At 36.1% G+C, this 23,596-nt stretch overlaps 2 protein-coding genes and 1 non-coding gene across 6 annotated transcripts in view; 2 read left to right on the plus strand and 1 right to left on the minus strand.

The window, feature by feature from the left end:
• The window catches only part of iffo2b (intermediate filament family orphan 2b), a 34,081-nt gene extending 19,602 nt beyond the window's left edge, over nt 1-14,479 (plus strand). Inside the window, exons 2-10 of one of the 2 annotated variants that reach the window (XM_048172603.1) lie at nt 862-922; nt 2,751-2,846; nt 4,494-4,553; nt 6,433-6,597; nt 6,719-6,858; nt 8,630-8,789; nt 9,017-9,106; nt 9,266-9,390; nt 11,234-14,479. In XM_048172603.1, coding sequence (XP_048028560.1) covers nt 862-922; nt 2,751-2,846; nt 4,494-4,553; nt 6,433-6,597; nt 6,719-6,858; nt 8,630-8,789; nt 9,017-9,106; nt 9,266-9,390; nt 11,234-11,339 — 1,003 coding nt within the window. In that variant the 3' untranslated portion in view covers nt 11,340-14,479. The remainder of the gene's footprint in view (nt 1-861; nt 923-2,750; nt 2,847-4,493; nt 4,554-6,432; nt 6,598-6,718; nt 6,859-8,629; nt 8,790-9,016; nt 9,107-9,265; nt 9,391-11,233) is intronic. The other variant, XM_048172604.1, reaches the window with a different exon arrangement.
• LOC125256530 (ubiquitin carboxyl-terminal hydrolase 37-like) lies at nt 3,828-21,888 on the minus strand. Of its 3 annotated transcripts, none has more exons than XM_048172602.1 (15): nt 21,818-21,887; nt 20,580-20,955; nt 20,371-20,487; nt 20,143-20,292; nt 19,987-20,032; nt 19,674-19,865; nt 19,458-19,583; nt 18,849-18,975; nt 18,628-18,764; nt 18,446-18,545; nt 18,280-18,359; nt 18,093-18,196; nt 17,529-17,592; nt 17,315-17,453; nt 3,828-4,547 (listed from the first exon to the last, which is right to left on the minus strand). In XM_048172602.1, exons 1-14 carry the CDS (start codon nt 21,830-21,832, stop codon nt 17,429-17,431), a joined length of 1,659 nt encoding a protein of 552 aa, XP_048028559.1. In that variant the 5' UTR covers nt 21,833-21,887; the 3' UTR covers nt 3,828-4,547; nt 17,315-17,428. The 3 variants fall into 3 exon arrangements, with proteins under 3 accessions (XP_048028559.1, XP_048028558.1, XP_048028557.1); XM_048172601.1 differs by lacking the exon at nt 3,828-4,547 and adding an exon at nt 16,746-17,234; XM_048172600.1 differs by lacking the exons at nt 3,828-4,547; nt 17,315-17,453; nt 17,529-17,592 and adding an exon at nt 17,773-17,910 and having other exon boundaries at nt 21,818-21,888.
• Nucleotides 16,912-16,984, plus strand: trnap-agg. The gene has a single exon. It is a non-coding gene; the product is annotated as a tRNA-Pro (tRNA).
• Nucleotides 21,889-23,596: the final 1,708 nt, after the last annotated feature.

Genomic DNA, 23,596 nt, shown 5'->3' on the forward strand with positions numbered 1-23,596 from the left:
GTGGGCGCACAGACCTCAGACGCCAGGGGTTTACCGGAGGATTCCTGAGCTCAAGGATCAATCAGACTCAAATGAATGAATGGCTATGACTGGGCAGGACTGCTTTATGTTATTTATTCAAGTCACTTGAGTGCAACAAAGATACTTGCACTATTGCAAAAACACAAAGCAGAAGCGCCTTCATTGTAGTTTTCTTCCATGTCACAATAATTCCTGCCCAAAATAAAGGTGCCGGGCCTGATTGATTAGTAGTTAGTTAGTAGTGTGTTGAAACTGGCAGTTATGGTAAGGGGCGGGACATTTCCCAAACATGCTCGAAGCACTTGGCCAATCACAACACACTGCTCCAGCCGACCAATCAGAGCACATTGTGCTTTTAAGAAGGCGGGGCTTCATAGAGACAGGAACTAAACAGCATGTTACTGACAGACTGGGAAGAGAGGAGCTGCAACAATGGAGAATATGAGGAAAATAATCAACATTCAAGCATGAAAACCTGTTCTAGTAGAGCACAAAAACAAAATCAAGATTAATTGCTTTGAGTCTTTTGTTTTACTGCAAGCATTACATCATGTGAATCATGTTTCTGCACTGATGTCAGACTATTTATTTGTTATGAATCATCTGATCTTGTGGTTTGAGCCCATCAGGCTCCTTAAAAAGTTAAGATTAGCTTTTAATTCATTGGATTCTCCACAAAATGTGGCACTGTTGCCACAACAGGAAAGTTGTCATAATATAAAATAATTATATTGTGATGCACACCTTTTCCATGTTATAAAATGACTCAGTGTGTGATAAGATTTGATTCCTACGGTCCAGCCCCGTTATACTCATCTAAGGTGTGTCTGTGTGTCGCAGGTGGGAGGAGGAGCTGTCGAGAAGAGAACAGATGGAGTCGATGGTGCAGACGCTACAGGAGGTGAGCTGACCTGCGCAGGAGCCGTCTAGACGCTCTCGCTGTGATACTAATTACATTTACCGTTATATGACGTCTGTGTGTCACTTTATGACCCTGAAATCTAGCACACATCCAGATATCATGATGCAGGTATTATACTGCTAAAGGAGACATATTTAACATGATTTAAAGCACAAATAAACGGAGCACCACTAATGAAGTGTTTCCCCTATAAACAACAAATGGACTTTTCCTCCTTTTCCCCCCAAAAAATACATTTTGTTTCTGACCAAAATATAGAATATATGCTTGATATGTGTTGTAAACAGCACAGCTTAAAAAATATGTTTCAAATTTTAAATATATTTAATTTAAAACCTTTCTTAGAAAACATGCTTCACTTGGACAACAACAACAACAAAACATTTCCAATCTCAAAATACATTTTCAGTCAATTTAATATACAGGAAATATATTGAAGAAATATATTGGATACTTCAATATACTTCAAGTATTAAGAAAAAAAATACATTTCCGGTCTGAGTGAATGCAAAATGTATTTTATTTAAATATATTTTGGACAACATAAATATGTTTACATTGAGAATATAATTAAAAATGGTCAGAAAATATGTGATGAAATATATATGAAAACATACAAGAAAATACATGTCCAATACTAAAATAAATTTTGAGTGAAAGGAAAATGGATTATTTTTTACATATATTGTGTAAAATATAAATAAATTTACATTTAAAATATATTTATAAAAATATGTGAGGAAATATATTAGAAAATACACTTCAAGGGGCAACAAAATACATTTCCAATCTTAAAATACACTTTGAGTGAATGCAAAATGTATTTTGGACAATATAAATATATTTACATAAAAAATGGCCATTAAATATATGAAGATAATTTTTAGAAATCATACTTCGAGGGGCAAGAAAATACAGCATGTTTCCCATCTTAAAATACATTTTGAGTGAATGCAAAATGTATTTTTTAAAATGCAATCAAAAGTCAGAGATTTCAAACAATTTGAATATTTTAAAGTATGAATAGTAAGCACTCCTTAGTGCCCACATAGTAACAACATTGAGCTCTTTTATTTTAAACAAGAAAATTAAATCAGGCATTTCATGATGCAACCCTTTTAAAGTATTTATACCATCATGCTAAAATACATGATGAGTAAAAGTTCCCACACATGTGATCTGAGCAAATATAAACTGTGTGTGTGACCTCCAACAATCTGGGTCAGGATGCATTTATCCGTGTCGGTGTTTAAACATGACGACAGACCCGTTTGTACCGGACCACCGCCTCAACAGCAGTGCTGCATCCCATGTCTCAAACGCCCAACATTCCCCAGAATCACGCTGCAGGTGTGAGATCCATCTTCTGCTGATGCAGCGGGAAAATCAATAAACGGCTGCATCTGTGTTTGTGTTGGATTATGGGTCAGCAAAAGCGCTGAGGAGAAAACCGTCCCCAGAGAGCCCAAACATACCCAGAACCTGCCTTTTCAATTCTGTCCTGAGCCGTATGGATTTCCTCTCCAACCTTCAGCATCGCCTCTGTGGGGATTTCATTAGTCTGGAGAGTGTGTGTGTGTGTGCTTTATGCCATTTAACATGAAGATCTGTAAGCTGTATTCATAAAGTGAAGGCCTGTAATACCAGGAGGAAGCTACCCAATAACAAAACATGTCTATTTCATGCTATTTCAACCTATTAAGACCAAACTAAACCCAGACTCAGAGTGTAATGTCATCACAAACAGGCTGTTTAGTGTATTCTTATGCTGCTTTGCTTTCGTGTGTCTGTTTATGTGTGTGTTCAGAACGTAAACGAGTCCGAAGCCATCCAGGACGAGTTGAACGAGAAGGTTGAAAGACTGAAAGCTGAACTGGTGGTCTTTAAGAGCCTCATGAGTGATGTGAGTATTTCCATATCTAGAGACCAGTATACTGTTTCACTGACAGTTTCTTCAGAGCAAAGTAATCGATTTGTATTCATTATACCCAGCTAACAGGTTATGATCAAACAATCTTCTAGTAACATTAATAGAATGTTCGTTCAAAGTTATCTGTTCTATTATAATGTTCTCAAAACATCAAATGGAAAGTTTTTTCTGATATGTGTTTAATTTAAAGGATTAGTTCACTTAATTTACTCACCATCCAAGATGTTCTTGTCTTTCTTCAGTCAAAATGAAATTAAGGTTTTTGAAGAAAACATTCCAGGATTTTTCTCCATATAGTGGACTTCAACAGGGACCAATGGTTTGAAGGTCCAAATGTCAGTTTCAGTGCAGCTTCAAAGAGCTCTACATGATCCCAGACGAGGAATAAGAGTCTTATCTAGAGAAACCATCCGTCATTTTCTAAAAAAATTAAACATTTATATACTTTTTAACCACAAATGCTCGTCTTGCACTGCTCTACAATGCACCACGCATTACGTAATCATGTTGGAACGGTCACACATGACGTAGGCGGAAGTACCGCGGTAGGGCGAAAAACTCCATCTCATTTTTTCCTCTAACTTCAAAATCATCTGACATCATTATTTTACCTTTTTTTGTAAAGGGCGTTTGTCTTAGTCTTTGCACGTTTGCTTTATAAACACTTGCTCGGTAGGCTACTTCCGCCTACGTCACGCGTGACCTTTCCAACATGATTACGTAATGCGTGGCGCATCGCAGAGCAGTGCAAGATGAGCATTTGTGGTTAAAAAGTATATAATTTTTTTTTTTTTTTAGAAAATGAGCGGTGGTTTCTCTAGATAAGACTCTTATTCCTCATCTGGGATCATGTAGAGCTCTTTGAAGCTGCACTGAAACTGACATTTGGACCTTCAACCCGTTGAACCCCAATGAAGTCCACTATATGGAGAAAAATCCTGGAAAGTTTATTGCTTTTCGACTGAAGAAAGAAAGACATGAACATCTTGGATGACATGGGGGTGAGTAAATTATCAGGACATTTTAATTCTGAAGTGAACTAATCCTTTCATGGGAAATGTTCTTCAAACATTTTTTAGAACATATTTGAAGTTCATGAAGTACAGTATAATTGATTTGTTTTATCACATCATCAGATCACGACATAAGAATGTGTTTTATTCCAAATAAAACTCAATAATTCATGTGGATGTTTTTTTTTATTACTATATTTGATAAGAATCTCAATCAAGTCTTTATTAGCTTAATTCCAAAGTAAACCCCGCTGGCTGTTTTCTGTTTCACGACAGCAGAGAAACACGCTCTGCCTTATTTGGCTCTTTTCCCCTGCAGCAGAAACACAGAGCTGAGACAATACACACACACACTGACTTCTGCTTTGTCATATTGCCATTGTTTCATATTCACACACACCTTCCATTTATACCAGCTGATCTGGATGGTGAGGAATTAATAAACCGTTTATTCAGATGTCACCTGGATTTACAGGTTAACGTTACTTCACTTTCGCATCGCCTCTTCTGTCAGCTAGTCATTCACACGAATGTCACCGTGTGCCAGTAAACACCATAAATAGATTTGTGGCGATAAAAACTCTGAACTGATGTATTTATTATAAAGGCTGGCGGGCGACGCCGCTCTAGAGACGTAGAGAACCAGAGGAAAATCCTGGACCTGAAAGTAAGAGAGAATGCAAGACATCATCTGTAGTTAATAAAGGAAAACAATTGCTTTGATTCGTTTCATTTGCATCTGTTTCAACAGACCACACGCAGAGTTAGCATTAGTTAACCATCTGCAGCGTCCATACAGAATAAATGAGTCGCAGCAATTGTTTCCCATGAGGCTTTTAGGTGAAATTAACTGCTCAAGCTGGTTGCGTGCGTGTGGATTCACCACAAGACTAACTTGTTGGTCTTAGCATCTGTGTGCAATGACAGTGATTTATGACTGATGTGTTTAGCTTATAATTGACATTCAGCATGAGATTACAGTGATTTGAAGTGGCATAATGAGTTTTATGAGAATGAGTTTCTCAGTTTGAATAAGCATATTGACACATACACACTGCAGCTAAATATAATTATCCCTTAATACTGTTTCTTTCACTCTAAATTACATTTGACGACTGCATTTTCCAACCCAATTCACTCCTGAACAACAATTTTAGTGACATACGAAGTTCTCATGTGTGCAGTCCGTGTGGATTGACAGGCGATCTAACCAATCATAACGCCGAATTCGCCATTTTGTCTGTCAAAGCAGTCAGGGGAGTGAGTAGATTAACGTCGGTGGACTTGAATTTGAAAAATAGTGTGTACTGACGTCGTTCAGTGGTTGAAACAACATTCCTTCTGATGTTCATTCATGTTTATTTGATGCTATAAATTAACTAGTAGGAAGAGATGATCGGTTCACGAGCCGCTTGAGCTGAGGCGCTACAGCGATCTGTCACGACACATTAAAGAGCTACAAAACGATATTTATTGTTTAAATTTCTTTTAAAAAAATACAAAATTTGAAACTTTGTTTCATATCAAAAGTAACCCGCTGTGCCTTGTCTGTCAACGCATTGTCAGTGTCCTCTTTGCTCAGCGTTTTCATGGATTTTCAGATGTAGCAACAGTATGTGCTAGGCTCTAAATGCTAGGAAGTTTAAAAAAAACAAACAAAAGGAAACTTGTACAATGACAGACAAACCACAAGTGAAACATAAGTACTATATATACACAGACATCCTTGTGAAACAAGAAAACAAGGGGGCGTGGTTAATGGGAAACACCTGGGGAACTTAATCAACATGAAAAACTACAAAGAACTACAAAGCAAAGCACACGACAGGAAATAGCATAAAAGTCTACAAACACACAATATATGACAGCAATGTGTATTTTGTTAATGTGTATGTAATATTAAAGTGCTCCACACTTATTTTAATAAATGTTGAAATATATATTTTAATTTACAAATATTAATTTTATTTAAAAATACTAACATTTATTTTTTTATTTAATATTTTTTATTTCATTTTTTATTTTAAACATTTATTTTTTAATTATATATATATATATATATATATATATATATATATATATATATATATATATATATATATATATATTTTTTTTTTTTTTAATATTAATTATTTTTATTTTAAAAATTCAAATTTTTTATTTAAAAAAAAAGTATAAATATTTGAGCAGATTAATTTGCTCATCATTCCGACCATCTTTGATATTTAAATAAGGCCATTGTTATTATGCTTACAAAAGAAAAGTGGATTGATTTTGCTTACTTGTTCATACAGGCAGTATATGGTTCACTATATGGAGAGTCACAGCTGTTAATAAATCAAATACTGACTGCATTTAGCCCATGTCAACCATCGCAAAACTTTGCAGTGTGCACGTGGCCTGTGTGTAAATATAGAGGCATGGGAGTGAGAATAAAGTGACTAAGCACAAATCGAATGACATTGCAATTGTCAATCTTGTTTCTCCAGCATCATAATCCAATAGTTTCCTTCTCATTTTCTAACACTGCTTGAATCTTTGTTTAGCAAATGACCGACCTCGACACCAAGATCCAGGAGAAAGCCATGAAGGTGGACATGGACATCTGCCGGAGAATCGACATCACGGCCAAGCTGTGTGACGTGGCTCAGCAGAGGAACTCGGAGGACATGTCGAAAATGTTCAGTCCTTCCAGAGCACCAGCAGACAGGGTGGGTAAAACCTTTACTGCAGTGCACACAAGGTGATCACATTGCAGTGCAGCCAAACCCACGCTATAGTTCCAATGCATGGCTTGATTTTAATATGTGCCTGTAATATTTTTCATCTCAGGCGGCTGTTGCATGCAGAAAGAAGGAGAAGAAGCCGTTATCGGATGAGGAAAGCTCAGAGATGGATGCTGATCCCAGCACTTCAGAGGAAGACGTTCCCTTCAACATCACAGACGAGATGAAACGCATGCTCAACCATCTGTGAGTCCTCACAAAAAACTAACAGAGCAGAGGGACAGATTCAGGGTTCAGACTGCAGTCAGATGGATTGAGATTGCTTCACGTCTGTACTCTGTCACCATCACGTGGTGATGCTAAGAATTGCAGACGGACAAAAGCTATTTGGGGGGGAATTGTGCAGGTTGTTCTTTTTCCATGTAGATTTCAATGTCATGACCTTGTAAAGCCTGTATCTCTGTGTTTCTCTGATTCTCACTTCTGCTAAGAGCTTTATCTACTTTTGCAGCAATTTTCTACAGCATTTATTAATTTTACATGATGTTAATTTTAACATTTACTAATACATTATTAAAATCAAAAGTTGTGTCTGTTAACATTCGTTAATGCACTGTGAACTAACATGAACAAACAATGAACAGTTAAAACTGTGAAAACTCATTGTTAGTTCAAGTTAGGTAATGCATTAACTATTTACAGTTAAGAATAGTTAATTGTTATTAATATTATTTTAACTAATGAGACCTTATTGTAAAGTGTTACAAATAATTGTTTAAGGAACGTTACTGCCATAGAGAAATATTCCATTCAAAACACAAAATTGTCATTTTCTTCAAAAACAGTGCCAACCAAACTAAACTTTGTTAGTTGTTAATATATTTATAATTAAAATATCTTTATAAAGAAAAATAAATTAAAGTCGAATTTTATTTAGGTGGAGAAATTCCTTTAATTGCTGAATTAGATTTATGCAATAATGGCATTCATTCCACCTAGTTTTTTTTCTCAGACAAAAGCTTGTCTGAGACTCAAATTAATGATTGATTTAATTACAAATGACTAAAGAAATCAAATCAAATCATGTTCAGGTGGAGTACTTCTTTAAATTGACCTGTTCACACTGAAGTCACATTGCAAAACTATGGAAGCTTGTTTCCGCCATGAAATAAAAAATAAAAAAGGTCATTGCGACTTTTTATCTCACAATTCTGACTTTTTTTCTTGCTATTACGAGTTTATATCTCAAAAAGTCAGAATTGCGAGTTATAAAGTCAGAATTGCGTGATACAAAGTCAGAATTGTGAGATATAATCTGAGAAATAAAATCAGAATTGTGACTTTATATCACGCAATTCTGAGAAAAAAGTCTGAATTGCAAGTTATAAAGTCCGAATTGCTTGATAAAAAACTCGCAATTGCAAGAAAAAGTAAGAATTGTGAGATAAAAAGTCGCAATTACCTTTTTTATACAAGCTTCCTTAGACCCAGCTAACGATATGTTCTAATAATGTGTTCTCCCATTGACTTAGGAAAAAGTTTGTTTTCTGAATGTTCTCTGAATGTTCAAAACATCCAGTTGTTTAAATGTTTTAAAAACTTTTTTTTTCATGATTATGTGAACATTTAGAGAACATTATTAAGGACCAGATAACTTTCAAACAAACACTCAATTAACGTTACTGGAAGAACGTTTGTTTATAACGTTCTGAGAACGTTTCCTGTTCTGGGGATGCATATCCAATTTATTTTGACTTAAGAATGCGACCCAGATCCAAATTGAAAATGTAAGATTCAATGCAAATTTTGCCATTCACAGTGAGGGAAAAATCAGATTTGGGCCTCCTTCAGCTGCAGTGTGAAAGTAGTGTATGTCTCTATATGTCTTTGTATGTATCCGTCCTCTCTCGTTTTGTCCGTGATTGTCTTCACTGCCTGCTCTTTCTCTGTGCTTTCTTTCTGCCCCTTTCTTTTTCCTCACGTGCAGACATTGTTCAGATAACTCATTTGTTGCTAGGCGGGAGACGTTTGAGATCGATGATGACTGTGACAGTCTGACGTGGGAGGAGAACGATGATACGCTGCTGCTATGGGAAGATTTCACCAACTACAATGTACCCTGTGCCCTTACCAACAGCACCGGCGCTCTCGACTGCAACGGAGACGCTCATGAAGCGGTGAGTTTACATATATCATCATTATACACTACCGTTCACAAGTTTGGGATCGGTAAGATTTCTTAAAGATACATTACGTAACTTTTGGCCCAAGCTGATGTTGGTTCTTGTTTTATTACGAGCTCTGTCGCATTCTCTTTTTGCCAGCAGACTCTCCTCTGTTCGGCGTTTGTTTAAATATGTGTGAAATATGAGTGAAATAAGCCTGTTTCTCTGTTGTGTCTCAGGACGGCGGTCTTGGTAGTCTCATCGATGAGACAGAGTCTCTTATCAAGACCAGAGAGCAGGAATATCAGAAGACTATCGGACAAATTGAGGTTTGAATGTGCTGTTTTTCTTTATTGTCCTTCCAAACCAAACTGTGATTTTGTTTGTCCCTCTACTGAACCTCATATACGATGAAGTTGAATGTGTTTTCTTCACCAGCCCTGGAACTTGATTCCAGACATATTTATATCGTTCTCTCACTCACACAGATGGAGTTGGCCACCGCTAAGAGTGACATGAACAGACACCTGCATGAGTACATGGAGATGTGCAGCATGAAGCGAGGGCTGGACGTGCAGATGGAGACGTGCAGGAGAATGATCAAGGGTGGAAGGTGATTCACAGCCACAGCTTCTCAACTTATAGTGCTGATTTAAGATCGGAAATGCCTATTGTTTGTAGTATTCAAAAGTACTGAAGACAAAGCTCAACAGAAGGGCTTTTCACACTTTATCTAGTTAATCATGGGTCATTGTAAACCCTGGGAAACGGAATACTGGGTCATCTTGCTTCACGTTTCACAGTGCTCATAATTTACCCAGGGTTAACAATTAATCTTGGGTTTTCATAAGGTGCATATTTGTGGTGTCAGTGTCATAAAGCATAGGCAATGAAAGCACATTTTAAAGGGGTCATGAACTGCAATTTTTAATTATTTTATTATGTTTCCGAGGTGCACTTATGATGTTAATATTTTACATAAAAAAATTTCATAATTTAGAAATAAATGGCCATTTTCTACCCTGGTTTTAGCACTCTGATTTGAACGCTTGATTTATAAATCGAGGGAACGAAACAGTAAATCGTGTGCACGATTTAACAAATTGAGGGAACGAATTTGTAAATTGTGCGTACGAATTAGCAAATCAAGGGAATGAAATAGTAAATCATGCGAACAATTTAGCAAATTTAGGGAATGAATTTGTAAATCATGTGTACGAATTAGCAAATCGAGGGAACAAAATAGTAAATCATGCACATGAATTAGCAAATCGAGGGAGTGAAATAGTAAATCGTTCGTACGAATTAGCAAATCAAGGGAATGAAATAGTAAATCGTGCGCATGAATTACCAAATCGAGGGAATGAAATAGTAAATCGTGAGAATGATTTAGCAAATTGAGGGAACAAATTTGTAAATTGTTCGTACGAATTAGCAAATCAAGGGAATGAAATAGTAAATCGTTCGTACAAATTACCAAATCGAGGGAATGAAATAGTAAATCGTTTGTACGAATTACCAAATCAAGGGAATGAAATAGTAAATCGTTTGTACGAATTACCAAATCGAGGGAATGAAATAGTAAATCGTTCGTACGAATTAGCAAATCAAGGGAATGAAATAGTAAATCGTTCATACGAATTAGCAAATCGAGGGCATGAAATAGTAAATCGTGAGAATGATTTAGCAAATTGAGGGAACGAATTTGTAAATTGTGTGTACGAATTAGCAAATCAAGGGAACGGAATAGTAAATCATTAGCATGAATAAGCCAATCGAGGGAATGAAATAGTAAATCGTGGGAACAAAATAGTAAATCATGCTCATAAATTAGCAAATTGAGGGAACGAAATAGTAAATCGAGAGAACAAAATAGTAAATCGTGCACATGATTTAGCAAATCGAGGGAAAGAATTAGTAAATTTTGCGCACAATTTACATTTTTTTCTTGCATGTCATGTCACTATTCACTAACGCGGCAGTGGGCGGCGCCAAAGACGTGATGATGTAGAAGTAGGCGTTGACCTTCTTCTGTAAAGGCGGTCTTTCGCTGCACTATGACATCATAATTCCACATTTTTCAGATCCTGTCATTTTGTTTAAAAAAAAAGCTGTTTTTGGAATAGAATTTTGGAAGTTTTGAGTATTGAAAATTACAGGATATTTTTATAGTATAACGACCTCTTAACTGTCAAAAGATCAAAGAAATTTTGAATTCTCAGTTCAGGACCTCTTTAATATCAAATTAACAGGAAAATTCAGGTAGTATTATATACAGTATTAACCATTAGACACCAAAAAAAGTCAAATCTATCATATAATCTGACTAAGTACAATAGCTCAGATTTCCCTTAGTAATTTTATTACTAGTTAGTAATGTAGACATGAATTGGACCATTATTAGTGAGGATTTTAATAAATCATCTTCTCTTTCCTTTCGTTTCTCATCCCTTCAGAAATTCTCCTTCCATCAGCTCATCTGCGAGCAGTGACTCAGGGAACACTGACGAGATACAAGACGAGTCAGACAAGGATGGAGAGACGGAGGGGCCAATCAGCTGATACCTGCCCAGCCTGGCCCCGCCCTCTTCCCCCCACCGAGCTCCAATCAGCTCTCGGGCCACCCAGCAATCGTCCAATGGCGTTACACTGAGGGACAGAGCCCACTCCCACAAACCCAAAATTCTGTAGGTGCTTTAACGTCTCCGTGTCAGAGTGGGGCGGAGTTGATGAGGGTTGTTTTTGTGCTTCGACATCAATATCGATGCGTCACACGGTGCCACAGCTCTGCTGGACAACTATGAATCGGATCAGTCCCAGCCAAAATACATCACACAATACACCTGATCAAACCCAAATCCATATCTTGATTAGAAACTGGAAAACGTTCACGCAACGTAAGTGATAAATAAGACTGAAAGCCAATCAGACCAAACCGGACTGAAAACACTCCCTTAACATTTGTGGCTTTTTATTTTTCTAAAAACGATCAACGGTTTACTGCAGAAACATTTCGGCCTTTTAAGCCCTGAACCCAGTCACGAATGTGGAACACAGAACAAGCTCACGTTCTATGCAATCGGCCTTACTTCGTGATCTGTGTTTATGATTTGCCTTAGTTTGCAGCGCAGCCGATTTCATCTGTTATGTACAACGTTCACGTGTTTTAAAGTGTTGCCCAGGCCTTGGTGGCTCACAATGTTTACGCACTTAATGCCAGAATCTGTGGAACAGTGTCCCATCATTTTGAGCAGCTGCCAATGATGATTGAAGCTATTTCAAGGGTTACACACATCAGTATCTCAAATATTAAAGAGCTATGTGCCTAAATACTGTATATATTGCAGGTTCATTTTGGATGGCCTTACTGCATTTCCACTACTTTTTATAGCTGCACTCATTATAATCATGGGGGAAATTATAAAATTTGCTTTGTTGATTGTACGTCCATATCTTTGCAAGGCTAAATAGTCAAGGTGGGGGGTTTGATTGTACCATAAATAGACCATGTCCCAGCTAACAGGGAACGTTCTCAGAACGTTCTCTCAAAGTTATAAACAAATGTTCTTCCAGTGGCATTAATAGAACTTTCATTTAAAGTTATATGGTCTTTAATAATGTTCTTAAAACGTTAGCACAAAAACATTATTTATGCATTGTTCATTCTGAAACATTTTAGTTGGATGTTTATCTAACATTTTTAAATGCTACTAATTGTCTCAGAATGTTCAGAGCACATTCAAAAGTAACAATCCCAGAACGTTTGCGAAATGGAATGTTCCTTTAACGTTTTTAAAACATTAAGAACAAAAACTGGACATTTAGAATGTTCAGAGAACATTCAAAAATAAAGTTCTTAGAACATATTTTTGTTAGCTGGGGTTGGGTTTATCTGAAATTATACCCATGTCTATAAATATATGTAGATTCAAAAGTGACAAAAGCAATTATGTCAAGTTGCATTGAAGCCCTCATGATGGCCGCTGTTCCGTACAGATTCAGAGTCTGTTTTCATGGATATGGCTTATAAAGTTTCTCTATCTATGAGTTTTAATGGCCTTTGTGTTTGTCTTGCTTGGTGTCTTTTGGCTCTTTATATTTTGCATTTTAATCTTGTATGTTCCTGGGTTATGTGTATTATTTTAATTAGATTAATCTGAAATACGGGAAAATTTGGTGGGTTTATTAAACTGATCAGTAATTTAATTATAAGCTCAAATATGTAATTATAAGCTCAAAATATGGTTGCAGAGGGTTTTTAAAACATATATTTTGTAGTAAATAAGTTGGTGGGCATTGTTTTTGTTTATTCATTTTGAATACATCTTAAAGTTAGCTAAAGAGCTGATATTATATTTTATAAAATCATCTGTAAATTTTGCAATTTAGTTTGTGCATTTGATTTCCAAACCTATCAAAGATTAGATAAAGTCTGGCTTTTGAATTTTATGAATATATAAAATTCATGTTTTTATATTGTTCAGGGTATCCAGGGCTAATTTGGATGCTTTTCCCTGGAAAATGAAACATGCACTAAGAGTTCTCGCCTTTTAACCTGAAACACTGTTGGTCTATTTTTTATTGTTTATGGTGAGAATCAAGCTATTTTTTGTCTTTTCTGAATCCATAACATGGGACAGATGCCTCTTGTCAAAATCTTTTTATGATTTATGAACAAAGAAATGGTAAAAAGGCAGCATCGCAAGGTTAATTGGAAAAAGTGCATGTTACGTGTTTTCGGATTTTAATTCCATTGTTCATGGTGTTTATTGAGGAAAAACGGGAATCATCTCTGTACGTTTCCAAAACAAAAGTATGATTTGGAAAATACCTTTGTGCTTGAGCTTGAATGTGGTATTTGGAAGGAACTTTCTAATTGAAACTGGATGAGAAAGTGATGCTGTCATCATGTTTGAAAAGCACAAAATGGCAGCAAATGTAGGCTGAAATTTCTGTGAAACATTAAACTGTAGCGATGGGGTCATATTGTGTGAACTTTCATAAGTGTACACAACACAAAATCGAGTTTGTGTAGCGTTTCCGTTCACATACTTGCATAGAGTATGTTTCGGGCCATTGTCTGTTTTGTCTGCACATCAGTTATGGAGTTTTTCTTATGAAGGGTATTAGCTTATCACATCAAGCCTTTATCAATGAATGTACAGAATATCAGATGAGCTCATCATTAGCTCATGACACAAGTTAAAATATTTTGGATGTTATTGCTCTGTTGGGTCACGTTAGCATTATTTTACCTCACAGTACATTACAAACCTTTGGCCGTATGAGGTTAAATGAGGCTGAATATATAATGACGTTGCACAATTACTTTTGAATTTAATATAGAATTTGTAATAGAGCATAAAACACCAGTTCATTAGACCCCCTTCAGCAAGTGACGCTTTAGTCATCGTACCAGCATCAGCGAGTTTTTCAGAAAGCCTATACGACAGATGATAGTGGCTTTAGCAACATCTGTGGCCTGTGTCCTTCTCATAGCACTGTTTCTTATCTTTTTATTTTTATTATAATTACTTTGACATCTGAAATTATCAGTATACGTACATTAGAACATTTATATGTTGTCTATGCTATTTGGTTATGCTGCAAATGAGTTTTTCTGGTGTGTGAGCAACTGGTGTATGTTTCAAAATAATGAATGTAATTGGTGCTGGGGTCAAAAAATAAACGTAATTGATTAATTTGCTTTGTTGATTTCCTTTTGTTCATAATGATTCAGTTTAAGAAAACACTATTCATTTAGTGTTTATGGCCATGAACGTGTTCATTTAGATAATAAAGGGAAGGAGAGAACTATTTTTTATCAAATTCTTTTTATTTTTATTAAAAATGTATTCATAATTTATTAATTTACATTTTAATTTATCATTTATTTTTTTGGCAAGGCAAGTTTATTTAATTGGTAATTCAAAGTGCTTTACATAAAAAGTATTTAAAATAATTGTAAAATGCATAAGAAATGAAACAATGATAAAAAGTAAAAAATAAAATTGATAAATGTTTTTGAAATGTATTACAGTTTTTCTCAGTCGCTTTGGTGCATTTCTCACATCACTATTTACATTTGCACAACAGTTAGTTCAACCTCCACAACATTTAGTCATTTGTGCACATCATAGTAGCAGTTTCTTATTCCTTCGAACAAATTGCAAATGCTTTTGGACATGCATCAATTGCTTTCATACAACTCTCTGCTGTTTTATACCATTATCATTTGCTTATGTCATGTCAGTCAAAATTAACTATACTTGTGAATGCTGAATAGTCATTCCATATAAAACTAATAATCCTCATTTCATTGCTTCAGTCATTACATACAAAAATGTTGAACTAGTTGTCAAAATCTGTCAAGCAAATTTTACACATTTTTTTAAATCTTTTTTTCCTGAAAATGTCTCCTAAATTGAACAATTTCTCTCAAGTGAATCTCAACTTTCACTGATGAGAAGGGATGTGTGAAGCATTAGTTGCAACCAATGATAAGCCACTTCTCTACAATCACTGTCAGAGCTGAATCCCATAAACCCCCACTTTACAAGCATATACGAACCAAGCAGGACATAGTGTGTACCATTTCTACAATACTGTGACACAGAAGTGGAAGGTCAGCCTCATGGAAGAGGGGTAAGGGTGTGGGGAAGAAGGAGAAGGGGACAAAACAGGGGAAGAGGAAGAAGAGGCCAAGTACATAGGCAGATCCCTGATGAAATCAGGGCTACAATTGTGGATCATGTTGTCAATCACGGCCTCACAATGGCTGAGGCTGGTCGAAGGGTGCAGCCAAATGTTGGGAAAACCACTGTAAATTCAATTATTCAAACATTTTGTCGGAGAACAGGTGTGTATAAATGGACAGTAATTCAGCACTAAACAATCTGCACTGCACTACTGTCATTGTGTCATACATGAAGCTTGCAGTGGGACAAGAACTTGTCACTGTACATTTTACATTTAGACGTACAGCTTTACTGCATCACACATTTAGTGTATTGTAGTGTACAGTAGTGTTACAGTAAAGATTTGCCATATGTACTGCAATATTGTTTGCAGTTGTGCACAGCTCTACCCAAAGGGAGTTTATGTTTGTTGCAAATAAGGGTGTAATTTTTCTTTTGCACAATGCTGTGAACAGAATTGCAAAGAGCATATGCAGTAAAAATGTGAAACATACATATTCAATACAGTAATGTGTAACTTTACTGTATTTTTCAAATGGCTGTGCAAATAGTATATAGTGCTGTCTTGAGCATTTTCAGGTAGTGTCACCAAGATCTGACTTTTTTGCATTGGAAAACACTGACAGAGTAAACTGTCATAATGAAAACATGATAAAGCCATTTGACTATCTTGTTCATAAACAATGGTGTCAGGACTTTTCATCTTGATGACACTGACACTTTCATTGACACGAATACTTGCTTTTGAGGAATGACCTATCCATTTTGAGCAAGTGACACGCTTTTGCAGGTTATCAACTAGGTTTTGCAGTTTGTACTAATTGTTTTGAGAACTGCATTAACTGTTGTGCAAATGTAAATAGTGATGTGAGAAATGCACCAAAGCGACCGAGAAAAACTGTAAAAACAAATAAGAATACAAGAGAATGAGATATAAATAAGATTATAAATTATTTATTTATTATTAAATTTTAAGTTCATCATTTGTCTTACTTCACTGCAGCTGTGTATTTTTTAATTATTATTTATTTATTTTTCATGAAGTGCCAAATGTATCAAGCACATAATGCTTTTTCATAAGTCCAATTTATTAAATTTGTTACATTTAGGATACAGTGCAGTTTCAGCTATATATATAGTATTTGAGTGGAGTTTAATTGTATATTAGGAAATATTTCATTTAAGTTCACTATAAAAAGAACAGCATTACCAACTATTTTCAATCGAAAAGTCGCTAAATGTTGCTAGATGACGTCATGCAGCAATTAGCTTATTTGTGACATTGTGTTTTATTTGCATTCTGCTTAGTCTTTACATCTTTACATCTGTGTCGACACTTCATCTCTCCCATGAAGAACACCACGAGCTGAACACTGTCAAAGCCATACACAGAGTGAATTCTGTGGCCTGCTGACGTCGTGCGACCAGCACAGGGTGGCTCGTTGGTCTAGAGGTATGATTCTTGCTTAGGGTGCAAGAAGTCCTGGGTTCAAATCCCAGATGAGCACATGAGGCCAATGAGAAGAATCCTGGACAGGTTCCATTGTGTAATGGTTAGCACTCTGAATCAGCAATCATTTGACTGAAAGCCTTCAGAAATCGGCCTTGCAAACGGATGCTCTGGTAGAGAGATGCGATTCCCAGGAGGGATCGGGAAGACGGATGAGCTGGTGTTTAGAGATTGAGAAGCCACAGAAGGATCTTCACTAAGCTTTGGTTCCCTTTCTCTTCAAAACGCCATCAACCAGCCACTGCTCAGCTACAGGTACAACAGTGGCTTAATATAAGTGACCTGACCACTGAACATTAGTTGAGCACTAGTACTGTGCTACCATTTACCTTTTCACGTAGAAGAGCATGTATCCGTTCTTCCCAAAAGTATTTGATGCCTTTGCCCAGCTGGTTCTTGTGATGCTGGTATCACTACATTCAAGCCATCCGGATCCAGTGATGTCACGTATGTGACTGATGTAATGCCCTACAAGACAGAGGAATATTAGTATGATGCTTAATGAGTGAATGAGATGACTGGAAATATAGAAGAAAGTCTTACCACAATACAAACTGCTGCCCAGATGTGAAACCACACCAGCTAATTTGTACGGTGATGCTTCCACCTGTTGAACACAAACACAGATTATTAGATGATCTGTCTATCTATCTGTTTGTCTACCTATCAATCAGTTTATCTATCAGTTTATCTATCTATCTATCTATCTATCTATCAGTTTGTCTATCTATCTATCGATCAGTTTGTCTGTCATTCTTTCTATCTATCTATCTATCTATCAGTTTGTCTGTCATTCTATTTATCTATCTATCTATGAATTGCTCTCAATATCTTTCCTGTGGTCCTGCAGGCTCAATGCTATTCTTCTTCCTTCTCTTTTGCTGATGATTTGGGCTCTTTTTTGTCACTGTCATCTCCCTGCTCTCTGTTAAACATCATGCATAAAATAAGAAAACACTTCAGAACATATTCAATGCTTAAAGATCATTCAAATGTTGTCTTTTCGAAGCAAATGTCTTCCTAATGCTGTCTTTTAGAGTAATTCAGGTGAGCGATCGATCCATAAGTGTCCAGCAGAGGACAGATGTTTGATGAACTGACACGCACCTGTACTGCAGGACAGTGAAAACTCTCCTGGTACTTCCAGTCGATCCTTGACTTTGCACATTGAGGATCTAATGTCAAACCGCATTACTAGAAGTACCAGAATCCTGTAGGGAGATTCAAATGATCAGAAGTTATAGACTAGCACTTGTTGAGTTATGGATACTGACTGATTAACAAAGTGTTGTACCGAGGAAATGTGATTAATTCCAGCGCCTCCGAGGCTGTTGTGCCGGCACACTCGCTGCATGAGCAGTCAAGTGAAGATGTCTGGAGAGAAAAAAAGACAAGACACAGACATCAGCCAATCAGAAACTACATCCTCCTGCTGATATGTAATCAGTGACGTCACTCACTTTGAAGTACTGCTGCAGGCTGTCTATGAGGCATCCTCGAGGGCTGATGACCAGCGAGAGGTAGTTGCAATCCTCTCTGAAGGTCTTCTGGAAGCCACAGCTGAAACCACAGAACATCAGCGTCACATAAATAAGTCTGAGAGTCTGAAACGAGCGCAGGTGTGGATGTGAGATGTCATTACCTGTCGCAGGTGCGCAGGCGGTTGAGCTGGAACTCCATATTGGCTACTGGGCAGGTGTATTTAGGCCAGTAGCTCTGGAGAAGCTCGCCCTCCTCCTTCAGATGGGACAGACAAACCATCAGGAACTCATGGGCGTCCTGAGAAGAGAAAGAGTGAATGATGATGAGGATAATCTTAAATTATTTTATGAATAATAATATCCGGTTCATCGTCTCATTCACCTGCTGATGGTCTCCCCAGAAATCTGGATGGCGAGTTTCAATGCAGGCCTTTACTTTAGACAAGAGCTTCGCCTTCAGCTTCTTGTCATTGCCTGTCAGTCTGGTCTTATGCAGGTCAGTAAGTGCCCTGGAGAGAAAATCGTACAGAACTGCTTTGGTTTTGCTGCTTTGAAATTGCAATTTTCTATTTAGATTGAAATATAATGTTGCATAAATTCAGTGTTGCTACCTGAACCAGGGTTTATTACAGTAAACATTTTTGTTATTTGAAATAAAGTAAACATTAACTGAAATAAAATATTAATACATTTATAAAAATTAAATATGTATAAAATAAAACAATAATTAAATGAATAGTATAATTAAATCCCTAAAAATAATAATTATTAATAACAATAATTAATAATATTTTTCATTTAGTTTAACCTTAAAATAACTAAAAATAAAACAAATAAAAATTGATACATTTATTTTTTTTTTTTAAACTAATAACAATTACAAAATCACAAAATAAATAAATAAACAAAATAAACAAAAATTTAAATAAAAAGAAAAATTCATAAAAGAAAAAAATTCATAATATCCCAATGATATGAAAATAACGCTGACCTGAGCATTGTGCTTCCCTCATTCCACTGCTCCCGCTGGGAAAGTACATCGTCCCGGAACGGGGAAGTGGTGAGGAGGCACTGCAGCACGGAGTTCATGTAGCAAGTGTTTCCTAAATTGGGAAAACTGTGACAGGAGGCATTCAGTTAGAGGGTGTCTGTGAAAATCACATCATGTGTTCAAACTTTTAACTAGTTGTGCATATCCAACATTTACCCCAAGTGCTTGATTTTAGCTGGCAATGCTGTGGACACAACATCAGCAGGCTCTACATCATCCTCCGTGTCGCTCCGGCTGCTCTGCTGCTCGATCTGCTCCCGCTGTGAACTGCCCTGGATGAGCTGCAGTATTTCAGTCTGGGACAGACCGTTGGACTGCGCCGTCATACTGGCCAGCACACCGAGAACGCTGGGAAAACATCAGCAATATGTTAAGATAATATAAGGTTATCCAACTTTATATAAAGAGCTGGGTTATTAATTCATTATGTGGTGATATAGAGATCAACACACAACATTCATTCACCCACCAGTCAAGATCCACATTAGAGACTTGAGCTTGATCTCCGGCTGCATCTGTGAAGAGATTAATAATGCAGTTTGAATTATTATGCATCACATATTAGGCTAATGAATTGTATAGTGCTTTAAATAATACAGTAAAAGTTGTAATAAACTTCTCTAACCTTCAAGAACCGCTGCGGCCTGAAGTTCAGCCAGCAGATCAGTCTCGCTCTCTTCGGAGGAGGAAGCACCCACAGCGCTGGTCTCCAGATCTGATGGTTTGCTTTCAGCAGATGAGGAAGAACCATCAGCGCTGTTGGAGGTGCTCGACTCTGTGAAGGAACCATAGATATTTTAATGTACAGTTATATAAAAAAGCACAACACTTTTTAAGACAAAATTATGCTAACCTCCGATAACTTCCATTTCCAAGGATGCATCCAGCAGATCTGAAGTTCTGCTGTCTGTGGATGTGGAAGTGGAAGTCTCCTCAGGGCAGGAAGCGGAGCTCTGCTCTTCAGCTACATCTGTGAGAAGATAATAATTTAGTTTTTATTGTGCACACTCAAACTTTAATGTAAAATTGAGAAGATGGATGAGTGTTAAAACATTCCCTAACCTCTGATTGCTTCTTCCTCATGGATCGCAGGCTGCAGATCAAGCTCTGGATCAGAGGATCCACTGACCGCAGATGAGGAAGAAGCATCAGTGTGTGTGTCGAGGCTGGTTGACTGAGTCTCAATGGACTCGTCCACCTCAGAGGAGGACACACACGGCAGAATCAGAGATAGCATTCTGCGGAAAGCCCGGCGCAGAGATGGAAATTTGGGTTTCCAGGAAAAGGAAGAGGAGGAAGATTTGGCACCGTCAACAGGTGCAGCGGCCGAAACCACCACATCTGGAGATGACATAATCTTGTCCCGCTTCTTCTTTTTCTTCTGCTCCTTCTTGGTTTTTCGCTCCATTTTGTCACCAAAAATGTCGCTAACCATTTCCTAGAGAGATTAAAAAAAAACATAATTCAGAATGAAAAACCACACTCACCATAGTTGGTGGGCTGGGTATTGAGACAAATTTTACGATTCGATTTTGATTTATTTGCATATATCACGTAAAGTACATGTCCATTCTTCTCAAGGGAAAAAATATCTCAATGCTGTAAACACTCTGGTACATTACTATTAAAGGTTCAAATTAACAACCGATTTGCACACAAACATTTAAATTGCACTGTTTTTATAATAATAAAGTTATAATAATAACCTAATGACATAATTATGCTTCTATTTCATTTCGTCTTTGAAACATAAACATTTAAAGTGCCTGTCATAAAAACCTTTTACATGACAGATTTATTCAAACATACATTAAATATTAAAGAACAGTAAAATATAATGAATATGTGATATAGTGCATATATTTAGAGAAATTGTCATTTTTTTCAAGCTGACAAAGTTTGTTTTCACTGACTTTTGACTGAGGTAAAAGTAAAAGTTAGGTGAAATTGTTTACAAGCTGTTTTACTGACGTCTTTCCGCGGTTAAAACACTGATTAAGCGATTACATGACACATTAAATTGATTTCGGTAAGCTGTCCTGTGTGTTTCAGCTTAGCTACTGATGTTAATTCATGTTTATTTGGTTTTTAACTAGTAGTAAAGAGGAAGAGATGGTCGGTTCTTTTGCCGCTTGAACTGACTGCAGCATTTGTCGCGCCAAATTACAGTAAAGAGCGGCAAAAAAGAGTTTTAAAAATATCCCGACCAAATATTAACTGGAGTAAAGTTAATATTTTAGCCCCATTTGTTTTTCTAAATAGGCAGAGGTACTTTGATAATTGTGCTCGATGTGACTCACCTGACTCCTGATCATCACTACACCGATAGTAGCTCTTTGCGCTCTTTTAAAGTCGTTGACTGTGTTCTATGACATCATAACAACCGCGCGGAATGTTTTCATTTGAATCAGATTCTTCTTGGACAGCAGCAGAACGCGATAATTTAACAATTTTCCAGTAGAGTATTAGTTTTAAAAAAACGGCCAAGATGGGAAAAAATATGGAACAAAAGCTTTTTTTATTATTATTTTACAAAGACCTTTATCATAACACTTATCCTTCTTTTTTATTTTATTTTACATTATTAGCCTATGTTTTATTGGATGCTTTTAATACTGTATTAATAATAATTAGCCTAATTTAAAACGAGTGCCTATGCCTGTGATTTTTTTTCGTAATTAGGTAAATCTCACTTAATTTTACTTGCTGCGCAGGAAACAGTTTCAACAATAAGTGAAACATTGAATTTGCAATATACAAGCCAATATATATATGCGTACTACTATACTACTACTACTATATATATGCGTACTACTATAAACATAACACACACACACACACACACATATATATATATATATATATATATATATATATATATATATATATATATATATATTTATTTATTTATGAAGACTTCAAATGCAAAAGCCTCTAAGTGCCGTTTGAAATTTTCTTCTAAAATGAGCATTTTTATCAAGCTTGTATGTTTAGGTTCAGTAATTTCACTTTAATGGCAATGAAGAGGGCATTTTCATTGCCATTAAAGTGAAATAACCTATAACATATAAATAAAAATATACATTTATATACACACTCAGCCTGCACACTTTCCACTGGGAGATTCATCATAAGACTATTTCAGTGAGCTGTTTAAAAAAAAAAATGAAAATTTATTACAAATTGTAAATTTACTAATATAAATTAACTAATACAAATGAACTAATGTAATCATGACCAGATATATTGTGTAAAAATATGGGTTTTCCTTAGTCATTAGATTAAAAACATAAAAATAAAAAAGTTCATGGTCATGTTTGTCAACTACTAAGTATAAGCTTAAATTGGCAGTTTTAGTTAAATTGAACTCCAAACCAGTGTTGTCTCAATCTCTACAGAGTTCAATGTTTTTTCTAAGTTTTCTCGTTTTAACTGTAAAACCCGTTTTACAATTTTTACTGAGAATAGTTGGAATAACACGATTTTATTGCATATGCTGGACAATTAGGTGTTAGCGTGGACTTTGAAGGTATAACTCATATATGACAAAGATCAAGGCTATATATAATATATAACAGAACAGACAAATAACAAAACATGTTCTCTCATAGTCTCATTACAACATCTTCTCAATGCAAACACACTCATCTTGTGTCTGGGAAGAGGACATGATGAAATTAATTTGCTGGCAGTGTTAAAATCTTAATTATAAAACAGATAGTTCAGGTCCTTGACTCTGATTGGTTGTGCCACGTTCGAATCAGTTGTAAATAACTCCACAAACCTTATTAAAATATATATGTTTATGGACTAACTGTTTTATAATAGCAATAAAGCCTAACCTAGCTGTTCTAAATTCACTGTAAAACACAGCTTCTTGGAGCATATTGCTTTAGAAAAAGATATTAATCTGATTAAAAGATTTTTTAGAATTACTTATTCAGAATAAAACATTTTGTATTTTATCTGACTGCATTAAATATCCTGCTGTGTGACCTTGAGCAGTGGTGTGTTTGTTATAATGTGTCTATCATTTGTTAATTTAAATTGCAGCAGTAAAATTCATACATAAAAAATAA

The sequence above is a fragment of the Megalobrama amblycephala genome, linkage group LG21, assembly GCF_018812025.1.
Source record: "Megalobrama amblycephala isolate DHTTF-2021 linkage group LG21, ASM1881202v1, whole genome shotgun sequence".
NCBI lineage: Eukaryota > Metazoa > Chordata > Actinopteri > Cypriniformes > Xenocyprididae > Megalobrama > Megalobrama amblycephala.

Coding starts and splice junctions, on each gene's coding strand:
- LOC125256530 (XM_048172600.1), bottom strand. Junction 20,293..20,370: donor GGAAATGGAAGTTATCGGAG/GTTAGCATAATT, acceptor GTTCCTTCACAG/AGTCGAGCACCTCCAACAGC. Junction 18,197..18,279: donor GAATTAATCACATTTCCTCG/GTACAACACTTT, acceptor ATCTCCCTACAG/GATTCTGGTACTTCTAGTAA.